This window comes from Cynoglossus semilaevis, chromosome 20 (assembly GCF_000523025.1).
Source record: "Cynoglossus semilaevis isolate Cse_v1.0 chromosome 20, Cse_v1.0, whole genome shotgun sequence".
Taxonomy (NCBI): domain Eukaryota; kingdom Metazoa; phylum Chordata; class Actinopteri; order Pleuronectiformes; family Cynoglossidae; genus Cynoglossus; species Cynoglossus semilaevis.
In genome coordinates this window covers 10,183,584-10,205,680 of record NC_024326.1, presented here as the reverse complement: position 1 = coordinate 10,205,680, position 22,097 = coordinate 10,183,584, and the positions used below count along the sequence as shown (strand labels likewise).

At 38.3% G+C, this 22,097-nt stretch overlaps 6 protein-coding genes across 8 annotated transcripts in view; 1 reads left to right on the top strand and 5 right to left on the bottom strand.

Moving 5' to 3' along the window:
* Nucleotides 1-1,680, bottom strand: part of ndc1 (NDC1 transmembrane nucleoporin) — a 6,570-nt gene extending 4,890 nt beyond the window's left edge. The window contains exons 1-5 of the mRNA XM_025066055.1: nucleotides 1,501-1,680; nucleotides 724-844; nucleotides 532-633; nucleotides 85-259; nucleotides 1-35 (exon numbers count right to left, since the gene is read on the bottom strand). The exon at nucleotides 1-35 is cut by the window's left edge and continues 125 nt beyond it. Of these exons, the coding sequence (XP_024921823.1) occupies nucleotides 1-35; nucleotides 85-259; nucleotides 532-633; nucleotides 724-844; nucleotides 1,501-1,539 (472 nt within the window). The 5' untranslated portion in view covers nucleotides 1,540-1,680. The remainder of the gene's footprint in view (nucleotides 36-84; nucleotides 260-531; nucleotides 634-723; nucleotides 845-1,500) is intronic.
* Nucleotides 1,681-1,745: 65 nt separating this feature from the next.
* On the bottom strand, nucleotides 1,746-3,429 carry LOC103396504 (uncharacterized). Its single transcript, XM_008334622.2, has one exon. The coding sequence runs from the start codon at nucleotides 2,684-2,686 to the stop codon at nucleotides 1,934-1,936; it is 753 nt and encodes a 250-aa protein (XP_008332844.1). The 5' UTR covers nucleotides 2,687-3,429; the 3' UTR covers nucleotides 1,746-1,933.
* Nucleotides 3,430-3,790: 361 nt separating this feature from the next.
* Nucleotides 3,791-7,596, bottom strand: yipf1 (Yip1 domain family, member 1). 2 transcript variants are annotated; one of them, XM_008334604.3, is made up of 10 exons: nucleotides 7,473-7,596; nucleotides 7,072-7,177; nucleotides 6,681-6,832; nucleotides 6,510-6,590; nucleotides 6,340-6,427; nucleotides 6,147-6,263; nucleotides 5,863-6,029; nucleotides 5,386-5,568; nucleotides 4,360-4,467; nucleotides 3,791-4,080 (listed from the first exon to the last, which is right to left on the bottom strand). In XM_008334604.3, the coding sequence occupies exons 2-9, from the start codon at nucleotides 7,103-7,105 to the stop codon at nucleotides 4,381-4,383; spliced, it is 909 nt and encodes a 302-aa protein (XP_008332826.1). In that variant the 5' UTR covers nucleotides 7,106-7,177; nucleotides 7,473-7,596; the 3' UTR covers nucleotides 3,791-4,080; nucleotides 4,360-4,380. The 2 variants fall into 2 exon arrangements, with proteins under 2 accessions (XP_008332826.1, XP_016897542.1); XM_017042053.2 differs by having other exon boundaries at nucleotides 7,425-7,522.
* An 879-nt stretch (nucleotides 7,597-8,475) lies between these two features.
* tmem59 (transmembrane protein 59) lies at nucleotides 8,476-11,740 on the bottom strand. The gene is made up of 8 exons (XM_008334605.3): nucleotides 11,523-11,740; nucleotides 11,218-11,323; nucleotides 10,803-10,897; nucleotides 10,558-10,710; nucleotides 10,396-10,468; nucleotides 9,996-10,119; nucleotides 9,380-9,497; nucleotides 8,476-9,137 (listed from the first exon to the last, which is right to left on the bottom strand). The coding sequence occupies exons 1-8, from the start codon at nucleotides 11,676-11,678 to the stop codon at nucleotides 8,991-8,993; spliced, it is 972 nt and encodes a 323-aa protein (XP_008332827.1). The 5' UTR covers nucleotides 11,679-11,740; the 3' UTR covers nucleotides 8,476-8,990.
* Nucleotides 11,741-11,800: 60 nt separating this feature from the next.
* tceanc2 (transcription elongation factor A (SII) N-terminal and central domain containing 2) lies at nucleotides 11,801-14,019 on the top strand. Of its 2 annotated transcripts, XM_008334606.3 has the most exons (5): nucleotides 11,801-12,493; nucleotides 12,572-12,713; nucleotides 13,018-13,211; nucleotides 13,463-13,674; nucleotides 13,883-14,019. In XM_008334606.3, exons 1-4 carry the CDS (start codon nucleotides 12,395-12,397, stop codon nucleotides 13,649-13,651), a joined length of 624 nt encoding a protein of 207 aa, XP_008332828.1. In that variant the 5' UTR covers nucleotides 11,801-12,394; the 3' UTR covers nucleotides 13,652-13,674; nucleotides 13,883-14,019. The 2 variants fall into 2 exon arrangements, with proteins under 2 accessions (XP_008332828.1, XP_016898054.1); XM_017042565.2 differs by lacking the exon at nucleotides 13,883-14,019 and having other exon boundaries at nucleotides 13,463-13,685.
* cdcp2 (CUB domain containing protein 2) lies at nucleotides 13,850-17,378 on the bottom strand. Its single transcript, XM_008334623.2, has 6 exons — nucleotides 17,001-17,378; nucleotides 16,429-16,776; nucleotides 15,707-16,048; nucleotides 14,659-15,012; nucleotides 14,377-14,555; nucleotides 13,850-14,182 (listed from the first exon to the last, which is right to left on the bottom strand). The coding sequence occupies exons 1-6, from the start codon at nucleotides 17,065-17,067 to the stop codon at nucleotides 13,877-13,879; spliced, it is 1,596 nt and encodes a 531-aa protein (XP_008332845.1). The 5' UTR covers nucleotides 17,068-17,378; the 3' UTR covers nucleotides 13,850-13,876.
* Nucleotides 17,379-22,097: the final 4,719 nt, after the last annotated feature.

Sequence of the window (22,097 nt, the reverse complement as noted above, 5' to 3'; positions counted from 1 at the left end):
CTGTATGTGTTGAAAATAAATCAAATGGAATTAAACTGCTGGATTACTTTAATTTAGTTGTGTAAACCTTTCTTTCTTTCTTACCCATTACTCTGTTTGCAGGGGTGCCCCAGCGCTTCATATCTACCCCCAAGGTTGACGGCACAACACCAAGACACAATTATTCCCATGATGCAATGAACAAAGGAGTTCACCAACTGACGGGGGTGAAGCAGTTGTCCTAATAGGTCAATTTTTGAGCATGCAATGGTTGGTATAACTACAAAAAACAAAACAAAAAAATAATACAATTAATGTAAATAATAAGAAGCAACAACAAAATAAACAATAAGATATTGTATCAATAAATATTGAGCCAAGTTCCATGACCATGTAAACCATGTTAACAACAAAGACAGTTCAGATAATTTTAAACAATTAATTTACCACCTTATCTCGTCTTAAACATGTCAAGTTACCTAAAAGTTACCCAAACAGCAATAACCAGTCAATGTCAATTTCATTGGTGGACAACAACCTTCAGCAGCTCACCTGTATAATACTCCAAGTTTAGGAAGCCCACCATAAGAATCACTCCACAAAGTAGAATAAGGGAGAATATGGCACTGGTGCTCATTAGCAGTGAAAAACATTCTACAGATATAAAATACAAGTTAGTTTATAATGGACATTTTCATCATGGTGCAGAGACCGTTGGACTTTAAAATAGATGTGGCAACAGACCTGTTATTGTGTATATGGGCTGGAAAAGACTGAACCTGCTGATGACTACAAAAGCCGCTGTAATAGGCAGTAACAACAGAACAGCCCAAGCAACACTGGCAGCGGCTCTCCAATAAATCACCTGTAGAGAGAAGGTAATATTACTATTATGTTCCTCATTTAAATGAAAGTAAACTGACAATGACGTTACATGTCCCTGACAGTTATGGAGCTTATTAAAAAATGTTTTAATGAGCAGTACTATAAATAAAACTTAACATAAGCATATGATAAGTTGCTATATAAAACAGTTGTCCATTTACATTCAGCCTTTATCCGAGTGTTAAGAATATTCTTAAACATTTCAGAATTGTATTTTCTATTCCAATCATACTTAATAAAGTTTGAAATATTTATGTTTTGAATACTCTGTCTATTTTTTTTTTTAGATTTAACTATTTTGTACAATTTAAGCTACCACCAAAGTTAAGAATTACACAGTGCAATGTGCTGTTATTTTGTCTAACGTGTGGAAACAATTAACGGCAACTTCTAAACATGAAAACATACGCTATATTGTAGAATATTAAAATGCCGTCATAAATATTTGCCTTTTCGGACGGAAATGCATAGATTTTAAGTTCTTTTCGCTTAGTGTTACTTATTTTTAAGCTATAAATACACCCCGGAAAACTACATTTACTTTGAGTAGCACTAAGACACAGGCTACATGTTGTTAGCATTTTTGCACATTCAGGTTTTCTCGTTTGTTTGGAATGAGAAATTTACTTTGCCCACCTTTCTGATGAACCAACAACTCTGCTCCCCAGCGTCCATGTCGTTCACACAAATAGATCGCTAAACAGTGAATACAGTCTCTCCCGTTGTCCTGCTGTCAAAACTACTATCCATTCAGTTTCCCATATCGCGCCACATGCACTCAAAGACCTTTGAAGGACCCAAAATAATAGTAGTCCGTCTCACTGCCTGCTGCCAGACCTTGACATACTTTTGGGAATACTTCGAAAAATAATTAATACAAAAACTTCCTGAGTTCCTACAAAAAGTTTGTAATTTTAAAATGACAGAACCCCACTTTTACATTATTTGTATGATATATTTGTAAATACTTCCAATTTGCATTAAAACACATAAAAAAATCATTTGTTAAATAATTATTTAAACAAAATTATTTCCAACTCAATAGTCTTTATGTATTAGATCAGTCATATCAGTTCTGGATTCCATTTGGTTCATCATGCATTAAAGCTTTTTTATCATGATGATAGCCATAGGATGGAAAACTGTGCTTCTCCAAAACAGTCCTTTTTTCATTATCACGGGGAAATCCGTTGGTCTCAAATGCACTGACGGGAAGTTTTTGGGCAGAGCTGATGGACATTTCAGTTTGGGTTGATTTATGGACAAATGGTTTATGTCCCAGCTTCTGTGGAATTGCAGGGAGAGCAAGTTGTTCCCTCTGAGTCTTCTTGTCCTCCCACAACTTTAGCAGACGGCGCTGATTGTTGGTCATGTCCTTGAGGTTTTGCTGCAGAGACTGAACTTGGTCTTCTAAAAGAGTTTTGGAAGTGACTGTATTTGCAAGCTCTGAGGTCAAATCATCAATGGTCAAGCTGAGTTTCCCAGCCTTCTCCACCAAAGAACTACACTCGCGTTCCTTTTCCTGCAAGTCATTAATTATGTCCTTGGTTGTCTTACCATTGAACTTGGGGGTGCTTTCAAGTCCAATCTCAGTACGAAGTGTCTTCACTTGTTTTCTCAGCTCCTTGTTGTCCATGGTTAAGGTTTTGAGTTTCTGCTTCAGAGCCTCAGTTGAACGCATCCTTGTCTCGTACTGTCGAAGTTTCTCTCTGAGAACACTTTCTCTCTGCAAGGCATCATCTCTCTCTTTGCTGCATTTCTCCAGGAGTTTTAAAGTCTCAAATTTGGACACTTTTTCAACTTTCCCACCTGAGGTAGCCATCCTGCCTAGAAGTTCTGAATCTCAAAACAAAAGAGATATATTAAAAAGGCTGTATATCTAAAAGCAGTTCAAATAGTCCTGCCGCATTGAATGAGCGGATCCACAAAGGAGTAGCTGCCTGCATGCCCACAACTGAGGCTATTGACATTCTTCTTAGAAGGTTATCTGTTGACAGTCAGCAGTGTAACTCAAAGCTAGGGCTAGGATGACCATTAATTAGGGCGCTGCAGTCCATTTGACACCAATTCACGTGACACAATTTATTTTCTTATTTGGTTAATCAATCTAACAACATTGTCCTTGGTAAGGAAATAAAAACACCTTGGGGCTAGTTTTCCATCAATTTAGATGCAGTTTACGTGCATTAGGCATCGAGTAACAAGCTGTCCAGTTAAAAGAGGCATTTTCCAGTCTATGCATTCAAACCGCAACATTAGATTTCATGAGTGCAATCGCAGAAGCCAAATGTTAAACATGCTTTTATCTAAATTGCTGAACTTGTACCTTCCCCTTACATCTTCCCTCTTTTAAATATTTAAAACGCGCAAATGTTGAAATGCACTGGCAGCCTTTAAATGCGAACAAGACCTTGGCAGGGAGAGTCATGTTGCCAGTGAGTGCGCACGTGTGTGTGTGTGAGAGGTGGGTGATGAGAGGTCATATTACATATCATGTCTACTTTTTAACAAAAGATTGTTCAACCATTATATAATGGTAAGTATTCTCAGGGGCAACACCGTCTGTCTTTCCAAAACAAACAAAAACAATTTTTCCCCCCTTTGTATCACCAACTTCCAAATGAAACAGGATTAAAAGCAGTTGGCAAATCTGCTGTCACTGGTTTAACACATGCTGGAAACTAGAAAGTACATTATAAATCATTGTATTCAAAAACATCTTGTTTTATTCTTTATGAAACAGATATTAAAAAGGCACACGTTGATTATTTTGACTGATTATAAAACAGGTGAAATTTAAAATGTTTAGATTAACATTTTGAATAAGTTCAGGACACAAAAGGTTTATTACAGTAGTAATCAAAACTCTTTTCATAGCAAGTCATTTATCAAAGCTCACTGAGACATATTTACATGGGAAATGTTGTCATTACAGAAACATTTTTAGTTTAGAAATTATCTGTACATTACTGCATTTACTGTTTGTGTAGATATATGCAGTGTGCTGTGTACTCCAATACATGGTCCATTATAGGGCCATTAAAAACCCATACCATAAGAAATAATATACTGTATACACGGCAAAAGTATACATTTCAAAGGTCATGCAGTTGCACTAACACACAGAGTGAGTTTGGAGGTGTTGAGCCAGAATTTCCTGGTGCACGTGAAATCCAGACGACCCGTGACTTCAGCACCCAAGCAACCTGATTCTTTCTAATAAGGTAACAAGAGAGGCTGCGATTTAAAAAAGAATAACACTTGCTTTGAAGGAGAAATTCTGTACAGGAAGTCCGGTGTCAGATGTACTACTTTAGTGTGCCAAAATAACAATGTCTGATGCTAAAATATAGAGCTACCACAGCAGGAGATATGGTTAATAAACACAAAAGCCAATGAGATTAACTGTCCAGATGTATGACCAACATATTTCAGGTTATATGTCTATATCTAAAAAACAAATTGAACCAAAAAAAGTTTATATTTTATTCATACCTTTATACAGTAAAAATGGTTTCATGTTGAAATTGTTGTCTTGATCACACTGACAACTGCAGCAGCAGGGCTGTGATCAGGTTCCACTGATTTGCTGAAGAAATATGCCTGAAAAGCCACACAAAGATGGACAAACAGTGTAAATGAGGCAATGACATTGATAAAAGGGAACTTTTTAATCAATCAGGAACAGAAGCAGGATGACCTGAGAGTAAGTGAGTCACTGATATTCTGTGGCTCCGTCGAGATTGCAGCATTCTCGGTGTCATTTTGTCTGTCAGCCTTCACTCAGGGTTTGCCTTGTAGACTAATTACTTGAATGTGACCAGACATACAATATCCCCGTGGCCCTGAGAGTATCCACATTAAGACGATCACTAACACTAGTTAGTTTTCACACCGATTAGAAAATGCAGTCACAGTTTCCAGCAGAGAGGCTCTCAGGGGTGAGTTAACCTGACATTATCAAGTGTACTAATTTTCTACAAACACACGGGAAGAGACACACGTGTAGTACTCAGTGTGATTGACATAGGCGACCTGGGTCAAAGTTTGGCAAAGGTACTGGGATTAATTAGGACAAATGAAGAGGGATCAGTTACTGTTTACCGCCACAAGATGGGGTACATGGTAGTGGTTGAACCAGGCGTGGAACACTGGCTCTGAGCCACCAATGAAATTAGAACTGTAGCTACAAAGATTTATTCCGAGATCAATTCTGTATACAAGTCAGTCTTAGTCCTGCTAACAACTGCTAAGTGCCATGTCTGCCTGGACGGAAGATCTGTATCTTGTGAGTTACATTGCTGCCACCTACTGGGTCTATTTTCCCTGGTAAATATTTTATCTACAGGTCTTCCAGTTCACTTGAAACAAAACAGAAGGTAAGAAACCTTGCAGTAAACAGAAGCAAATAACTTCTGTGATGTTCTAAAAATGAATATGATTTATTTATTGATTGCCATTGCAGGTGTTTTATAGAAAATGATGTTATAATGTAAGTGTATCTGTTATGTGCACATTTACCTTACAACCAACGGCAAGAAGCAGGTTCAACACAACCACAGTAGTCATTGTTGCCACAATGACTCTGGGATGGTCATCCCTGACGGCAGGTAAGAAAGTGATCACCAGTACTGAGCCAGACAGGCACAGAGCCACTAAAATAGAACACCATCTCAGCCATTCAAATGGGAGGATCCACAGGATCTGGTTGAGAAACAAAGAGGCCTTGTGAACTACTATGTAGGTCATCTCTCATTGCCATTACATAATACATTTATATGGTTTGACCAACTATTAAAAAATAGACTTTGACAAATGATGCATTCGTATGTGTCTTCTCTCTCTCACACACAATGTGGTTGTAATTACTGTAATAACATAATGGCACACAGTACGTGGACTGAGGCCAGGTTGTCCCTGTTTTATGTATTATAAAAAACACTTCTACATCACAAGGTGACCAAGTTGTAACTTCTGAACAAGGCGGAAATGACTTACCACTACAGGTATGTAAATAGAGAGTGAATAGCCATACACGCAGAGTATCTCCATAAAGGAGTATGACACCAAGTTCAGAGTTTTCCTGCTTCGCCACAGAAGGAAACCCCACAGACCGAGAGGCACCAACCAGGCATAGCTAAAGATAGCTGTGGCTGCAATGGACACTGCAAAACACAACATGTTTCAATCAAAGGTTTTTAATAATAAATACGAGATACAGATACTGTGCCTACTGGTGTGTACAATCAAGCTCAGTAAGAAACTGCAAAGAAGGGAACTACCTTTTCGAAACTCTGGAGTGTACTTGTAGTCAGGTCTGCCTAAGTGCACCAGAAAGTTGAACAGATTTCCACTAATGGCAATGGCAAACACAAGGGTGATGCAAATCCAGATGGGTCCTATAAACATAAATACATAATTTAGTTCCTGCAAACATGAACACAACATTTATATTGTGATATTACAAATTCTCACCATAGAGATCGGGATTTTTGCGAAGGTAGACCTGAATAAAGTTCTTTCCAGGCCACGGCAGCAAGGATCCAATGATTCTTTCCTTCACCTGAAGGACAATTTGACATGTTAGCTTCATTGTGCTGTGGCTTGAGGTACAGTGATCGGGTTAATATATCAAGTTTCATTACATGATGGGTCTCGATGTCGAAAAATTTTTGGTAGTACTCAAAAGTCCAGAAAGGAGCATTTTGACGTTGACCTGAGAGAAGCTGCAAAATATTAAATAAATAAATAGATTTAACAGATATTTACAATATATGAATACACTTTAACAAATGACCCATCTGTCCGGTCCTCACCTCTGTCTTATCATCACCAGAAAAGTCCTCATCCTCGTCAACGTGGTACAAACCTGCAGGTTTTTTTTGTCTTTCAGGTATTACGTCGTTGTCAATACTAATGGTGACGGCATCTCTGTTTGCGCCCAACAGGCTGCCATCGTCGTCAAATTCTAAATTTATGGCACGTACAAATACAACCATTAGACACACATTGAGCATGGTGAGGAGAATTAGGCTTGAGGAGACCTATCTTCTGGAAAGTCAATTATTAAAAAGATTGACACAAATGAATAAAGGCACAAAGAGCATCACAAGCGCACTGTTGCACATGTAGACCCTGTTTGTTTGGAATAAAAACCAAATTAATGTGAATTTGTGACACAGAGCCTGAAGTAAGGGTTGCACTCACCCTGAAACTGAAATGGATCATTTTTTGAAGCCATTTCTCTCTTTCAAACAGAGGCTCGTCTTTCGGGGACTTGTCATAAAAGTTGGACTTGCACGATCTTCAAAAACTGTAAAAAGAATAGGATTGTGTAGTTTATATTCTAAATTATACGTTCGCCGTATAATATAAAAACGACCAGAGACTTATAATGCAAGATTCTTAGCCAAGAGTTAGTTAGTATTTATTCAGGCACCAACCCATAGCTCAACTGCCAATTACGTCAGTACCTCTTTGGTTGATTAGCATTAAAGCAACGGCAGTTTGTTGCAAAGCTGGCAATTTGTTTGCATTTACTGTAAACAAAACATTCTCACCGATGTACAGTCCAAAAATAAAGTTAAATCATTTGAGCTTTCTCATACCATCACTGTCCGGGTTGTGGCGACGTATCATGTAAACAAGACTGTTTCCTGCTTATAATTTTCAAAATAATACGTTGCACTAATACATTTATAATCAACGACGTTTTCCTTAAAGTAAAAATGATTGTGGAGTCTAAGACAGTCTAAGGCAAAATATATGTCTGTAATTATTAACGTCATGGTATACTAAATTGTATTGAAGCTAGTCGTAATATTTACCTTTGAAATAATAGTCGTAAACTTTTAATTTGAAGTTTACGTAGCAAACGGGAAACGGAAATTAACAGGAACTCTTCCGCATGCAAGCAAGAAATACATCCGGCAAGTAAACAATTGTGTTAAAATAAGATACCGTATAAAAATTACATATGCAAATACAAATATGCAAAGGAAAATGCTCAACCAAATTCCGTTAAATATTTTTTCATTTCGCCTGATATGTATATGTTCAAATACATTATTAAATTAAATTGTTTTATATTGCATCTAAAAATCCATAATAAATCATAATTCGCCTAAAACTCATATGCTTCCTTCCCTAACGTCTTCAACATATATTTATTAAAATATATAAATTTGAGCTGTTACCGCAAACATTCTAAGACACTGGATGTTAAACTAATTAAGCAATTTTTGTAAAAGAAGGATACAAGACTAACCCAAAACATTTAACTGTATATACACACCTACCCAAACCTCTACTGTGTATGCATGTGGCAAAAACAAACACTGTGGGATCTAGTTTCTCAATACGAACCTGTTTTTCAAGTGCAAGGAGTTGCTGATTTGGATTTAGTGTTAGACAGACTAATGCTCACTTTAAATTACACCCACAACAGCATAAACCATAACAACTGGATCACACAGAAGTCTTTTTCTTGGTTTGCAAAAAAATGTTTGAGGTTTATGGCTTCCTATAGTTTTTAAGTGGAATTTGTTTACTTCTGTGTGTTTGCTGCTGGTTGACAGAGGCAAGTGCATAGAACAAATAATCCACACCTGGTTCAACAACTTCACTCCACTTTATTTTAGGTCTTCATTATGTCAAGAGACAGCAAAATAGAAAATACCTGTTGCATGTACCATCATCACTCATTAAAATCAAGAGCACAGGATCCCATTTAAAATTCAGTAAGGTTATCATGGCAGTAGAAAGAAGCAGAAGAGTGTCTGCAACATTAGCACAGTTTTCGCATCAATGTTGAGATTTTACCTACGACTCATTTCAGTTTTCCTTGAGCAATTTATTTAAACTTTTAATAAAGTACACACAGTGCCAATGGATACTTGTAAACTACAGAGAAGCCCCAAACCTATTTGAGCTACATTTCCATCAAAATATTATAATGCCTCAATTATACCTACAGTATATACAGAGAAAACACACATTGTTCCAATTTTTAAAAGCGTCACAAGAGGGACGACACGCACACCCAGGATACAAAATATTCGGTGAGTACTTCACTTCCTCCACGAACATAAGAAGCACATCCCTTTTCTGCAGCACAGTTGAGCCAACTAGATGTTGGTTTGGCCCAGGTTCACCTTGTGTGGCAGAGGTCCGGCCTCTTCTTCTTTTGCCGTGATGATCAGCAGGGAAGATGCTGGATATGGTATCAGCTTCTTTTCTTTGGCTTCGTCTCCATCTCCATAAATGCTCAATTTCTGAGAAAAACAAAACAAACAAATCCCCCCCAAAAAGGAACATATAATTGTTGTGGCATTTAGAATCGCAACTAATAAATGAATTTACTTCCATGAGCCATGTTCATATGGTTTTTGAAGCTGAAAAATGTTTATGTGGAAATACATATGGTCTTAATAGTCAATATGGAGGAGATAAAATGTAAATGAAGATGAAATTAAGAAACAAATATTGAAATTGCGTGTTACAGGACAGAACGTACCTCAGCTGGTACGTATTGGTTGACAGCAGTGGCCACGGTGGCACAGCAGATCCAGATCAGGACCAACACAGACAGAATGAGAGTTGTGCTCAGGATCCAACCTGGTAGCCAAGGGTTCCTGCAGAGGCAAGTATAAATATTGACATTGTACAGAGCTTTTGGGATTCAGTTTTTACTGCCACATATAACTAAACATCCGGGAGAGAGAATTAACATCCGTCTGTGTGGTCAGGTTCAACTGCAGATGTAAACAAACGACAGATGTGGCAACATAAATGCTCAATTACACTTACTGAGTCAGAGAGATAAATATATTTACAAACTGATGAGTTTAAATATTTTTACAATATCACAAATATGAGATATCTTACTGACCTCCAAACCGACTTTAGTTTTATTCCTTTTGCAGTACAATAACCGTACATGTGATTAAATTAAAATAAACACAAGTAACTTATTTAACTTGTAGGCACCTACAAACTTAAAAACTGATTTTAATTTAAAATAGATTGTGACAAATCTACAGCTTTCAGACATGTTAACAGCACAGTGAAAATAACCATAAACCAATAACTAATAATAATAATAAAAATCAATACCAAATGCACCGACTGACCTTGACAGACAGCTGAAAAAGTTGTACTCTCCATAATAGGTGTCATCTCCAGTCATGTCTCGGTCCCTCTGCTGGATTAAGGTGCGTTGGTAATCTTTGAAAACTATGGTGCCAAGTGCAGGGGCTGTAAAGACGACATAGTTACTTGAAATAAGTTCCGAAAAGAACATCTTATTTGGGGGTGCACAGCATATGTTTCATGACCACAAAGTCCAAAACAATACATTTGTTTTTCATTTGGCCATAAAAGCTACCATTTTCCAACAATTCATATCCTTGTGTTTTAGCATGTAAACTTATGCAATTTCTTTTTTTTATTAGGGATTTGAAAAAGTTTCAATTTAAAACGTATGAACATGGCATTAAAGCAAACACTAAGAGAGAAATACAGTGTACGTACAGCTGCTCTCTGGCTCCATTTTAACATCTTTTTCCAGCTCGAATGAGGGGAAAAAGCTGACCTCAGGCTCAGTCTGTCAAACAGATTATGAGGGATTATTTAAATGAAATACTGTGTTTGCAAACTTGGTCCATTTTTTAATTTACATTTCAATTTGAATACCTGAAAGATAACAACTTTCCCGTCATCAGCTTGGAGGTAGAACGTCCATGTGGAAGTGATGAAGCTGTGGGCCTGACTCATGACGTCGTCCCAAAATCCTCTGACCAGAGCCAGAGGGTACAACATGTGTATTCTGGGCAACATAGATTCCAACTGCAAAAAAACAAACAAACAAAAAACTCACATTCTAACCTTCTGTACATTATGTACATGCACCTGAGTAACTGTTGCATAGTTATACACACCTGGTCCTGGCGTTGCTCTGCAAATGGAAGCTGATTCTGGCAGCCCAAATTGCATGCGTACTGCTCATCCGACTTGGTGTAGGCCTCATGACATGCTGGATTTCGAGAGGTAACAGAGGGATTAAAAACAAGATTGCAATCTGAGAAAGGCAGAGAACACTAGTAATTACAGCACATCAAGAGTTATGAGCAAAAGGCCTTTGGTTATCTTGAGCAAAATAATCCATGTACATATAACACTTATAACACTTAAGCCTTTCTGATTGTGATCTCTACATTTACATTTGTTATCTCGCAGACTTATTTGTTCTTCTGGGCTATGATCATCTAACTAGTGGAAATGACATCGCAGGTCACAACTTTATTCACTTATTTAAAAGATGTCAAATGATGAAGATAATCGAGTATAGCTTACTAGATTCACATTCCGATTTGGTCTGATTCAGGTCATCGCTGTCACGAACAAACTGACATATGGAGAAAAGACGACATCCTCTCTGACAGGCGTAGAGTTCCTCTTCCTGCAAAACAAACCAGACTTACAATCGAACAGTGTGAGCAATGTCTATGAGAACCAGTATTACACACCGTTTTCACCCAATATAAGAAAGTTATAGTGACTGAAAATGTCCTACTTGAGTTCTGTTTAGTTAGTCAAAGGCAGCTTGTGGTTAGCTAACGCTAACAAAAACAACTTTCCTCTGTGATGCGAAAACTTACCCGGGGATAAGTGTGCAAACTGTAGGTCATTTCACATGATTTGTGGCATGAGGCGGTGCTTCCCAAGACACTGGTGAAAACATCGGGATTAGCCGACGAGGCTGGCAATAGGACCAGAAGCCCCACCATACAGACGGAGCAGACAAAAGTCCCCATTTTGTGCACGACAAAATAAAACAACAAATCGCTTCTCTTCCGTCTTCTTAAGCTGTGCGTTATATCGCGAGAATATCCGCATTTGGCGTGGCGTGTTTAACTGCTCCTCGTAAAATCAGCAACTTCCTGTTCTGCAACTAAGACGTTCTCTTGCATTTCTGATTATCTTTCATTTAATTTATATTACGTTCCTATTCACCCTTTGTGTTTTTATTTGTCTTCTAACCAAACTGGGTCCCCACTGCAATGTACTTTCAATACACAAACAATATATTACATATAAAACTATTACACAATGTGACATTAATAACATATGTGGTCTAAATCAAATTGTGTTTCATTAAAAGTTGAAATGTATACACTGTGTACAATCCTAATATTTAGTCTTCTAACTTTGTAATTAAGTAAGTTTTGATTATCAACTAAAGAGTTTTCCGACAGCACTTAAATGCACCGTTTCACTCTAATGTTGAGCATCCTTTGCTAAAGGCATTAATATAGACATTTGATTTACCACAGTTGTAGTGACAGAAGAAAAAACGATTACTTGTAAGAAGGGAAATAGCTTTATGTCAACGTGTTCTCATGTATTAGATTTGGAATCAAGTTTAAATTTTAACATAGACCTAATAGATGCTAACAGCGATTAGCCGTTGGGTCTGTATTGCTAGCACAAGTAAATACAAACCGAGCAGCTTTCTGCTCAGTGCTGGTAAATGGACAAGTTTGTAATCCGACGTCCAAAAGGGGACACTTCCCCCAAAATAAAAAGCAACGAAAGAGTTTACAGACAAGCTACAATTGAATCTTTACGGGTGAGTCCTGCTCAGGGGTGGTTTTACTTGAACACTGCAAGCACGTGGCTGACCTCTCTTGTTTGTTTACATCTACAGAGGGTGGTTGTTATTGAAGATATCATGCGCTGCAAGTCCACGTTGGAGCTGCCTGAGCAGAGCAAGGATGGTCTACTGGGTGCCTTGACAGAGCTGAGCAAGAAGATCCCATCTAAGGAGGTCCTGAAGTCCACCAAGATAGGTGAAGTTAATATACGATTCAGTCCTTTGGTATGTGGGTATCCACTGTGATATACATGGGCAATTTAACTGAGAGAAATATATAACGAATGCTTTAACCATTGATATATAATGTTATTTTTCAACCTGTATATCTATATTAAACTCACATTTTTACTCATGCAAACATCATATTTATAGATGCCTTTAACAGAAAACAAGATAAAAAAGTAAGATTATTTAAGTTAAATATGACCACTGTCTTGTTTTACAGTTTCTCCTGTTTCTTTGTCCCATAACATGAGCTTTTTTTTTTTTTTTTTAAGGTCACACCGTTAACAAGATACGAAAGCATCCAGACCCTGAGGTGAGTTCAATGGCAGCAAAGGTATACACAGAGTGGAGGACATTCATTGAGGAGAATTCCAATAAGCCGTCTATTGAAGTGCGCTCTGACAAACAATCTGAAGGACTCAGGAACAAAGCTAGAAGACTGATGTCTGAGGCTCTGGAAGTCAAGGTGAAAAACGCCGGCTTTGTCAAATATAGGTTCAGAAAATTCTTTTGTGTCTATCAGGTTTTATTAAATTACATTTGGCCTTTACAACTTGGAGAATATATTGCTGTAGTAAGCATTATGTGATTCTCTTTTTTATATATGCTTGCATGTTGTCTTCAAACTGTTTTGACCTTTTTCCTTTTCCAACCGTTCATTCGTTTCTTAACACATTCATTCAGACATTATTGTCTTCTTCTGTTATTGACCTACAGGAGGATTCAGGTCTCATAGACGTCATTGAGAGAGAAGTATTTCACCAAAACTCCCGGCTAGTCAGCAGTTCATACAGACGCACTGTGAGGGCTCTGGTGTTTGCATTCAAACACAACGCAGACGTAAGAGGACAAGTGAAGGATAACACAATGTCAGCAAAGGAAGTTGTTTCCAAATATAAGAAGTAGCTGCAGAACCAGAGCTGTGAAAAGTAGGATTTTTAATGTTATATTTTAAAGGTTTTTTGTAAATAACATACAAAACCTTTTTACAATTCTTGTCAAACATCCATATCAATGATACAGTTCATATATTTTTTTGCTGCAAGGTTTTTGTAGATGTTTCTTTTTTTATATAAAAATAGGTGTATAAAATACAGTATAAAAACCCTTTTCTGTGGACCCTTTCCTTTACTATAGCAACACGAGCCACACAATGGCGATCACCATGAGAATGACAGCCAGAACACAAATGCTAATGAAGACGATGTCACTCAAATCGTGAGGCTCGGCTCTATGCTCCCCTACATGTCCGCCGGCGTCATTGTCGATTTGTTGGGTCTTTTTTTCCTGGCGACGTTCCTCAGCAGAGACAATGGACACCGATGCTATTTTCCTCAGGGCGTCACATTGCACCTTGTATTCCTGAATGTTCTGCTGCTTCCCGTCCGAGAAGTCAATGTAGAGTTTGTTCACCAGCATTGTGATGTTGCGATGTTTCTGTCAGCAGATAGATGTATGTGTTTTTTTTATTGGTGACAAATCCAAATGATGGAATTTTTAATGTTGGAAAATGTCAAGAAAAAATGCAAAATGTTCGACTTAACATTTAGCTTTGACTAAACAGTAACTCTCCCTCTGACTGGGGCACTGAGGCTTTAAAACGTTGTTAATATGAGGTAACAACAACTCACCTGACTGGCAGTTCCACAGTTGACGAACTGAGCCAGTATTTTGTAGGAGGTGGCTGTTAACTGGGCTGTACACGATGGGTTTCCCAGGTAGATGTTCTCACGGTCCAGCTGGGGTAGAGACTGCTGGGGGATCAGGATGGTGAATTCTGATCTTGTGCAGCTGACATTTACAGGTACCACTTTTGTGGGAGGAAAAAAGACAATGTGACGTTTAGATGGCATGAATGAGTGAAGCAGAAAAGATATTTTCTTTTTCACTTGTTTGCCCCGTCACGAACTCACCTCCAAGATAGGATGCAGCAAACCCTCTGTGGGCTTCATTCCTGTCTGTGTTCAGTACCACCAGCAGCTTGTTGCCTTTTGAGATGAGAGAGGAAGGTTGCTCTCTGCCACACCAGCGCCCCAGCAGGGCGTCGGTCTGACTGGCGCCGTCGTAAACCGACACAGAGTCATAGTCGCATTCCTCTGACAGGCGGTCACGGTCCTCCAAGTCCATCACTGGGAAGAAGAGTTTGATACGGTATCCTGCTGCAAGAGTGATGCTCCAGTGGCAGTTGATGTTGTTTGGATAAATGCTGGGGAAATGAGGACTGGTGAAGTTGCCGCTCACAGCTGACAGGCCCTGTTGGCATTCACCTGTTCAGAGTACAATTTATCAGACAAGGGTGACTGTAATAGTCTGCCTTGGTTTGTTCACATCAGCTGTTGCCAAGAGGCGGATGAGAAGATCGATATTACTTTAGCTGGTTATAAAATGGGAAGCAACAGCCACCGTCCAATTAGTGGAGCTCAGCAGAGACCGTCAGTGAATAAAAACAACCCTCCTGGAAACAGTACCTGGCCAGGATACAGTCAAGTGTTTTACTGCTGCTGTATTTTAACTCTATAAAATTAAAGTAGTGATAAAAAGTAAGAAAAAAAAAAGATTTGATTTGAATTTGGAGTATTATCAGGTCGTTAAAGAGCTCCGTTATTCTCATTTGTAGTTAAAAAAAAAGGTCCTAGTCAGACGAGTGAGAACAACTGTGTTTTAATTTACATTTCATTACTGGGCAGAACCAGGAGGTGTATTGCCCTCCATGGATTTGATTTTTTCTTCCTGGCCTAATCTTTTTGCTGAATAAATTCAGTGTTTAATCAAAGAAGTTTTTTTTAAATTACAGCAATTTTGCCCTTTTTACATTTTTTTGGGTGGATCTTTTATTGATTCTGTACAAACTGAGAATTATTATTTTTAAGTAAATAAATGGCCAGGTATTTGTTCTGGCATGACATACAAACAAAACCCTGTTTCTGTGTAAATTTTTTATCATAAATTCCATCCATGTACCTGAGTAATAGTGCGCCTTAAAGCCTCGTCCCCCAATGTTGAAGTCAGACTTAAAGACCACCAGTAGTTGGTTGGAGGTGGTGACAATGTTGGGTGGTCTGTCTGCCCCGCAGTAGTTGCCAAGGTGGCGATGGGTGACTGTCGGTCCATCGAAAAGGGCGACAAAATCAAAGTTGCATCCTTCGTTGTTTTCCAGCTGGAAGTCTATGAAGACTAGACTGACGACGCTGGTGTTGGACACGTGAATCGTCCAGGAGCAGTCGGCGTTGTTGCTGTACTCCTGAGGGTATCCTGGACTGGAGATGACCCCAGACAGGCCTTTAAGAACCCCACCACACATATCTGGGGAAAATAGATAAATAATAAAAAAGTCATGTACTGTTTTAATCATACTGTCAGTGTCCTTTGACAGTTATGTTAAATGAAATTTTCTTTGACCTGATGCATAGAATTTGACACAGAAATCCAATAAAGAATGTTAAGATTTAAAGAAACATCTGTAACTTTTTACAGAAATGCAAGAAGGATGTTTTTGAGTTTTTACAAAATTGCATTTTATATAAAATGTGTTATATTTTAGAATGTATTTTTGTTGACTTTTTGACATGCTACAGTTAATGGATCTTGACTCATTGTCACAGAGTTTACCTCTGGAAATGTCTCAGTGATTTGTATTAGAGTACCCCTGACTCATGTATCTTACGGTGTATAAAAAATATTACCTTTTCTGTAGCTGAGGTTGAAGCCTCTGAAGGCCACGTGGCGGTCTGAGTGGAAGATTATGGACATGACGTTCCAGGAGGAGGTGAACTGCGGAGGCGAGATGTCCCCACAAAACGTCCCCAGGAGGTTTCCTTCGTCCCTCGCCATGCCATTGTAGATCTTGATGTAGTCGTACGCACAGTTGCCGTGGAACTCCAGCTCAAAGAAGTTAAAGGTGAGTAGGATGGAGGAGCCCTCGGCCACAACAATCAGCCACGAGCACTTGGTGTTGTAGGGATACAGGCCTGGGAAGTTTGGAGTGGAGATATTGCCAGATGGAGCGCTCAGGATTCCTCCACATTTGACACCTTATTATTTCCAAAAAAGAAGCCTCTTATCAGCTCAAAGAGTGGAGATAAACAAAAACGAAGGCCATTGCACTTTTATATCTTGTAGTAATATACTAGAGAGTCCAAAAGGGTAGACAGGCTGACATTGAACAACGAGGGCACAAGTTTAATACATTATCTGGAAGATAAAGCACCTCTAAAGTCTGAGCTGCACGTCATCAAAATAAGAAATTGAAACTTACCTTTCATAGAATCCGCCTGGTCAACAGCTAGGAGTAAATTAATCAACACGGCCACCTTCAGACTCATGTTTTTAGTGTTGATTTGGCATTTGTCACACCTCAGCTACCATAACAGCAGAGACAGACAATGGCAGCGTCAGCCTTTACTGCGTGAAGACATCAGCACTGGTGTCTGGAGAAGTAATGGGACTCTGAAAAATTCATTCACAGCCGGAATCAGGAACCTGACACCCACCTGGGCCACGCTTTGCCCTCTCTCTCTCTCTTTCTCTCTCTCTTCACTAATTTTTAATGACTGATACCCAATAACCACAAGAGGCTTGTCAGGACACTGTTTGGAGAGAGGCTATGCATTTTTAATTGCGATCACAAACACACACAATTTGGAACGCCAGCTGTGAGCAGAGGTGATACAAAGATGGTCACATTTGTTGATAATTTCATTAGAAAATCATGATGGAGGAGACATCTTAAAGATGTGATTATATTTTGGAGGAGGACAGGCTGAAACAAGGGAGGTTTTCGGAGTGCTGGCTCAGTGTGTGATTGATTATGATTTTCTGGAATAATAAACAAATGTAATAGCTGAGTCAATTTTATATATATTTAAACAAATTCGATGTTAGTAAAATCTACAGCCTGAAGACCAACATTAGTTGTGGAAACTATTATTTTGAAATGACCATATTTTTATGTTATTATAGCAGACTGGGTAAGAAAAAGACAAGAAAAATGAATGAGTGCATCAGTCTATAACTTTTATGTTACCACTGACATTCACCTGCAGCTCTTGTTAAGAATGAAAACGTACAATTGTCGTTATCAGAGGCTGGTAAGTTGTCAAAATCTCAACGACGTATGTGTTTAGGCAAAAAAAGATAGTAGCAGCAGTACATCATGTTGTGTAATAAATTGGTGTTGATGTTTTCTTCAACCAGCTGACAATGTTCAATCAATGCAGTTCATCAAAAGTCGTGATGTGAAATAGCTCACACACACCACTAACAATGCCTGCACTTGATTTGAATTACAGCTTTAATCATCGCTGCATGCGTTTGATTCCTTCTATACTCATCATTACTTATTATCTTACTAGAAATGTTGGTGCAGAATGAGCCCACACCTGGGTTTCTGTCTTGGAGAAGAATAATGCAATACCTCAGAGTCAGCTAATACATCACCATTCCAAAAAACAAACCCAGAGCCAAACAGCAATCACATCCTATGACTTATTTCTCCTGGTTTGGCAGCTTATTGCTATACAAGGCAGACATGTTTACACTGCAATAATCTAGACTGACTGTGGTGCAGCCCGCAACAGACAGGAAGATAAAACACGGTGAGTCTACGCCAATTCGACAAGTAAATGTTTGCTCTTCCAGAAGAGATGCTGTGAAGGCGTTAAGGGCTTTTGTTCTGCCTATCTAATAAGCTCGAACGAACATAGGCAAGGCCCAAGACGACCTGCTAGATGGTGCTGTTGCATCATGAATTTTTTTCCCCCGTTCCAAATAATTGCAGGCTCTTTTCTGGTCAGAAAAAAAAAATCAGAATGTGATTAAAATCAGGCGAGTGTTTTTCACACAAGTGTTTCCTCAGTTGAAATTAGCTTTTTTTGTCTCCTCTCAAAGCTCGTCATTGTTCAGCAACTGAGCTTGGCTGGTTTGGTCCAAACGACTGATTAATATCAACAAGCAAATACAAATAAAATACCCCAATAATGTCTGATCATGGTTAAAAATCACAGATTCTAATATATATGGAACCTCTCTGTTATCAAACGGTCAGTGCAAACATCATACAGTATGTTTAGAAAAAAAAATGCGTTGTGTTTACCAATCATCATAGAGCTTTTGTTATGGCTGTAGATCAGTAACTGCCCACTGAAATAAATGTTCTCTGAAGCTCTGCAGCGTCATGAGAAAATAGGATTGAGTTCAAGCACAGACAGTACTTACAGTAACAATAAAAGGCTAATATTTCTGACACAGCCTGCAGCTTGGCAGAACATCCTCCTCCCTTTAATAAGGTTTTATATGATGCTGGTTTGCATGGGTGCTTTATATATATATATATATCGCTGTAACTCTGTACTGTTAAATAAAATCACTTCAGATAGCATAAATAAAGCATAAATATCCCACAACAGCGTTACTTAATTAAGTTGAAAGGGTCCAGCTTTAATTACATTTCTCTGTGTGCAGCAGTGAAGATTGGACCTGAAACATATTCATATTTACATCTGAATGTGTGTCATTAGGGCTGGTTTAAAGCAGTGTTTGTCTCTGTACATTTGTGGACAAACCATTTCAATTGTTAAGAAAGAATTTAATAATAATAGATAAACTGAGCTGTTGGTAAAGAACGGTAAATTTATAAATTTCTATATGCAATTTTACTTAATTATTTTGCTTTTTTTATTTGCCTCCCTAAAAAATAAATAAATAAATATTATTATTCCGTTTATTATTATTAATTTAACCAATAAATCAAGGACTTTTTTGCGAGGGCGGGACAACCGGGCTTCCAAGTCGTTTTGACTTTATTATTATTATTATTTTAAAAACGACCACAATAATGACGTTCTGCACTTGTCTGTATAACTTTATAACTTAACAGAAGACATTTCAGCTACATTTCCCAACACACAGTACAGAATGCATGTTATATTTAGATATTGTTGTACATTGAATTATTTTGTTTCTCTTATCTGTTATTATTATTAGGTAACAGCGTTACCAATATTACACAGAAAAACCTGCTAAAATCATACATGTACAGCTGACACTGTATATACACCTGTAAATAGGATAATAGTTAATTTCTGTCTTTACTTTTTGTGCATATTTTTTTTATATTTCTCTAATTCTATTTCTTATAATTGTTGGCATTGCTCTTGCTCTTTTCAGGATGCTTTTGCAGGAGCAACTCTAACACCAACTATTTTTTCCTGAGGATCAACAACGTATATCTGATTCTGATATTTCATAAACGGCTCATCAACCCTGGACCAGGTTCTCTCTCTGCTGCCTCAAGTCCAAACAGCCGGCCTCCACGTCACATCTCAGCGTTGACTCTTCACACACAGATGTTCATCTGAGGTAAGTGTCAACTACAATTGTTTGTGCCTAGAGTTCCTGTTTGATGCTATTTACCCAGGTATTGTCCACCGCTTTTATTTTCTTAAATGGTTTGTTTAGTTTAACAGGTGCATTATGGGGGTTTGTGTTTGTGGAATGCCTTCCTATTGTCTCGCTGTATCCCTGTGTCTCCACTGAAAGGCACAATCCTCTCTGTGAACATGTTTGTTGTTGTGTGAACAGAAGGCTGTAAGTGTATCAGTAATAACCTGTACGATGCTCTCAGTGGGGGTGAGGGGTGAGGAGGGGGGGGGCAGCATACAGCACTGTTGTTCAATTGGTGTTCCATCATTCTTCAGAACAATTACAAATCAATTCCTTGGCTCCTTTTGTGACTCTGATAAACAGGCTGTTCATATCAAAGTAAAAATGTGTCTCTCAGAGGTTTGTTGGATTGGAACGTTTGTCTCTGCGGTTGTTGTATTGTGTTTAAAACTGAACAGAATGTTGCTCCAGGAATGAATCCAAATTCAGGACGATGTGCTGAGAAGTACGTTCGGCTTCTCATACAGAAAATGTGTAAATTAACAAGACATGAAGTATTCTCCTGTCTTTGCCAATGAGCCTGAGGGCAGGATTGTAAATATGAAGTACTGCACGTTACGACACTGATGTCGCCTCCATAATGTGTTTTTTTTTTATTTAGTTTATTGCCTGTTGACCAGGATGATGTTGAGAAGTGGTTTTGCAGGAAATGAGAGAAGTGAGGTGACAGACAGGAGAGTGAGAGAGTGAGATTCAGGCTGATATTCACACCCACATTTTTACTGTTAAATTTATGCTGTTTGTCACGTGTTCACTTCACCCTTCATATTTTCTTCCTCGTAGGTAATATATGTGTAGCATTGCCTTATTCTCAGTGACTTAACAAAGTGCAACGATTGCTAAGCCGCATATTGAACACACCCTTTTTTGTATTCCAGCTGCGTATATTATTACCAGGTTCCACACATTAACCTTTTCCGGGTTCTTTCCTCACTGTTGTGCCTGGGCTATGATTAATATGCCTCTCTCTCACATGTAATAAAATCTTGCCAATCTCCTTCCCTGCCAACCTACAACTCCATTCACCTCATTATTTCCTCAGATTGCATGAGTTTAGATTATTCCATTTCCTGCTTTCCACTGGATGCCCCGTGTGTTCTTTTCCCTTCATTCAAACGTGTCTTTTCTCCTCGTAATGGAATATGGAAATGTGTTAGCTTATGTGTAGATGATGTTCCACTATATCACACAGCCATTTCATCACTGGAGCACTTGTGCACATATCTAGGGTTCAGTCCACGTTTCCCAGTTCTCTGTGGTGGCTGAACTGACACGTGGAGCACTTGAACAAAAGTCCACAGGAAATGTAAAAATTGGCGTCACTTATTTTTTCTTAACAGACCTTCCTGTTGATTTTCTGACTACTTTTTTTTAGAGAAGAAATTGAAATCTTTCTTGTTTCATAATACTTAGACAAATAAGACATTTTTTTTTATCTAAATCTTAATAATCTTCTTTCTTTCAGCCTAAATCGAGCCTCCAAGACTTCCTGATAGGTTAACGGGAAAATATATTGATGTAGTTTCAAATCTGTGAATTTTGTATTGTTGCATGACTTTGGGTAATTTATGTTACCTTTATGTCAATTTGATCAATCTTAGACAGATTAACGATGTTGAATTGAGAGTTAATTTAAAAGTTGGATTAGAAATAACTATTACTGAGCTGTTTGAACGAAGAAGTCAAAACTGCAGGAACATGTTGGTTTTTTGCCAGTACCACGTCCTTCTGGTGATGCTTCCACATGATTACTGGGCACGGTCAAACAATCAGTTAATCGATCAGTCCAGCCCTACCTGATTCACCATGGAGAACAACAGTCCATCCCTCTCCTTGTTGTTGTATATACTGCCACATCGGCCACATGTGAACAAAGTAGCACGACTGTCGCTAATGACTTTGTGGTTGACTT

Excerpts from the sequence above, each read along its gene's own strand:
- yipf1 (XM_008334604.3), bottom strand. The coding sequence starts at position 7,105 with ATGGCTTCAAAAAATGATCCATTTCAGTTTCAGG. Across the intron at positions 6,591-6,680 it reads CTGGTGATGATAAGACAGAG|CTTCTCTCAGGTCAACGTCA; the intron begins GTGAGGACCGGA and ends AATATTTTGCAG. Across the intron at positions 6,428-6,509 it reads TCGACATCGAGACCCATCAT|GTGAAGGAAAGAATCATTGG; the intron begins GTAATGAAACTT and ends ATTGTCCTTCAG.
- LOC103396504 (XM_008334622.2), bottom strand. The coding sequence starts at position 2,686 with ATGGCTACCTCAGGTGGGAAAGTTGAAAAAGTGTCCAAATTTGAGACT.
- cdcp2 (XM_008334623.2), bottom strand. The coding sequence starts at position 17,067 with ATGAGTCTGAAGGTGGCCGTGTTGATTAATTTACTCCTAGCTGTTGAC. Across the intron at positions 16,049-16,428 it reads CAACCTCAGCTACAGAAAAG|ATATGTGTGGTGGGGTTCTT; the intron begins GTAATATTTTTT and ends TATTTTCCCCAG. Across the intron at positions 14,556-14,658 it reads TGCTGCATCCTATCTTGGAG|TGGTACCTGTAAATGTCAGC; the intron begins GTGAGTTCGTGA and ends CTCCCACAAAAG.
- tmem59 (XM_008334605.3), bottom strand. The coding sequence starts at position 11,678 with ATGGGGACTTTTGTCTGCTCCGTCTGTATGGTGGGGCTTCTGGTCCTA. Across the intron at positions 10,898-11,217 it reads CAAATCGGAATGTGAATCTA|CATGTCATGAGGCCTACACC; the intron begins GTAAGCTATACT and ends CTCGAAATCCAG. Across the intron at positions 9,138-9,379 it reads ACCAATACGTACCAGCTGAG|AAATTGAGCATTTATGGAGA; the intron begins GTACGTTCTGTC and ends TGTTTTTCTCAG.
- tceanc2 (XM_008334606.3), top strand. The coding sequence starts at position 12,395 with ATGGACAAGTTTGTAATCCGACGTCCAAAAGGGGACACTTCCCCCAAA. Across the intron at positions 12,714-13,017 it reads CCTGAAGTCCACCAAGATAG|GTCACACCGTTAACAAGATA; the intron begins GTGAAGTTAATA and ends TTTTTTTTTAAG. Across the intron at positions 13,212-13,462 it reads CTGAGGCTCTGGAAGTCAAG|GAGGATTCAGGTCTCATAGA; the intron begins GTGAAAAACGCC and ends ATTGACCTACAG.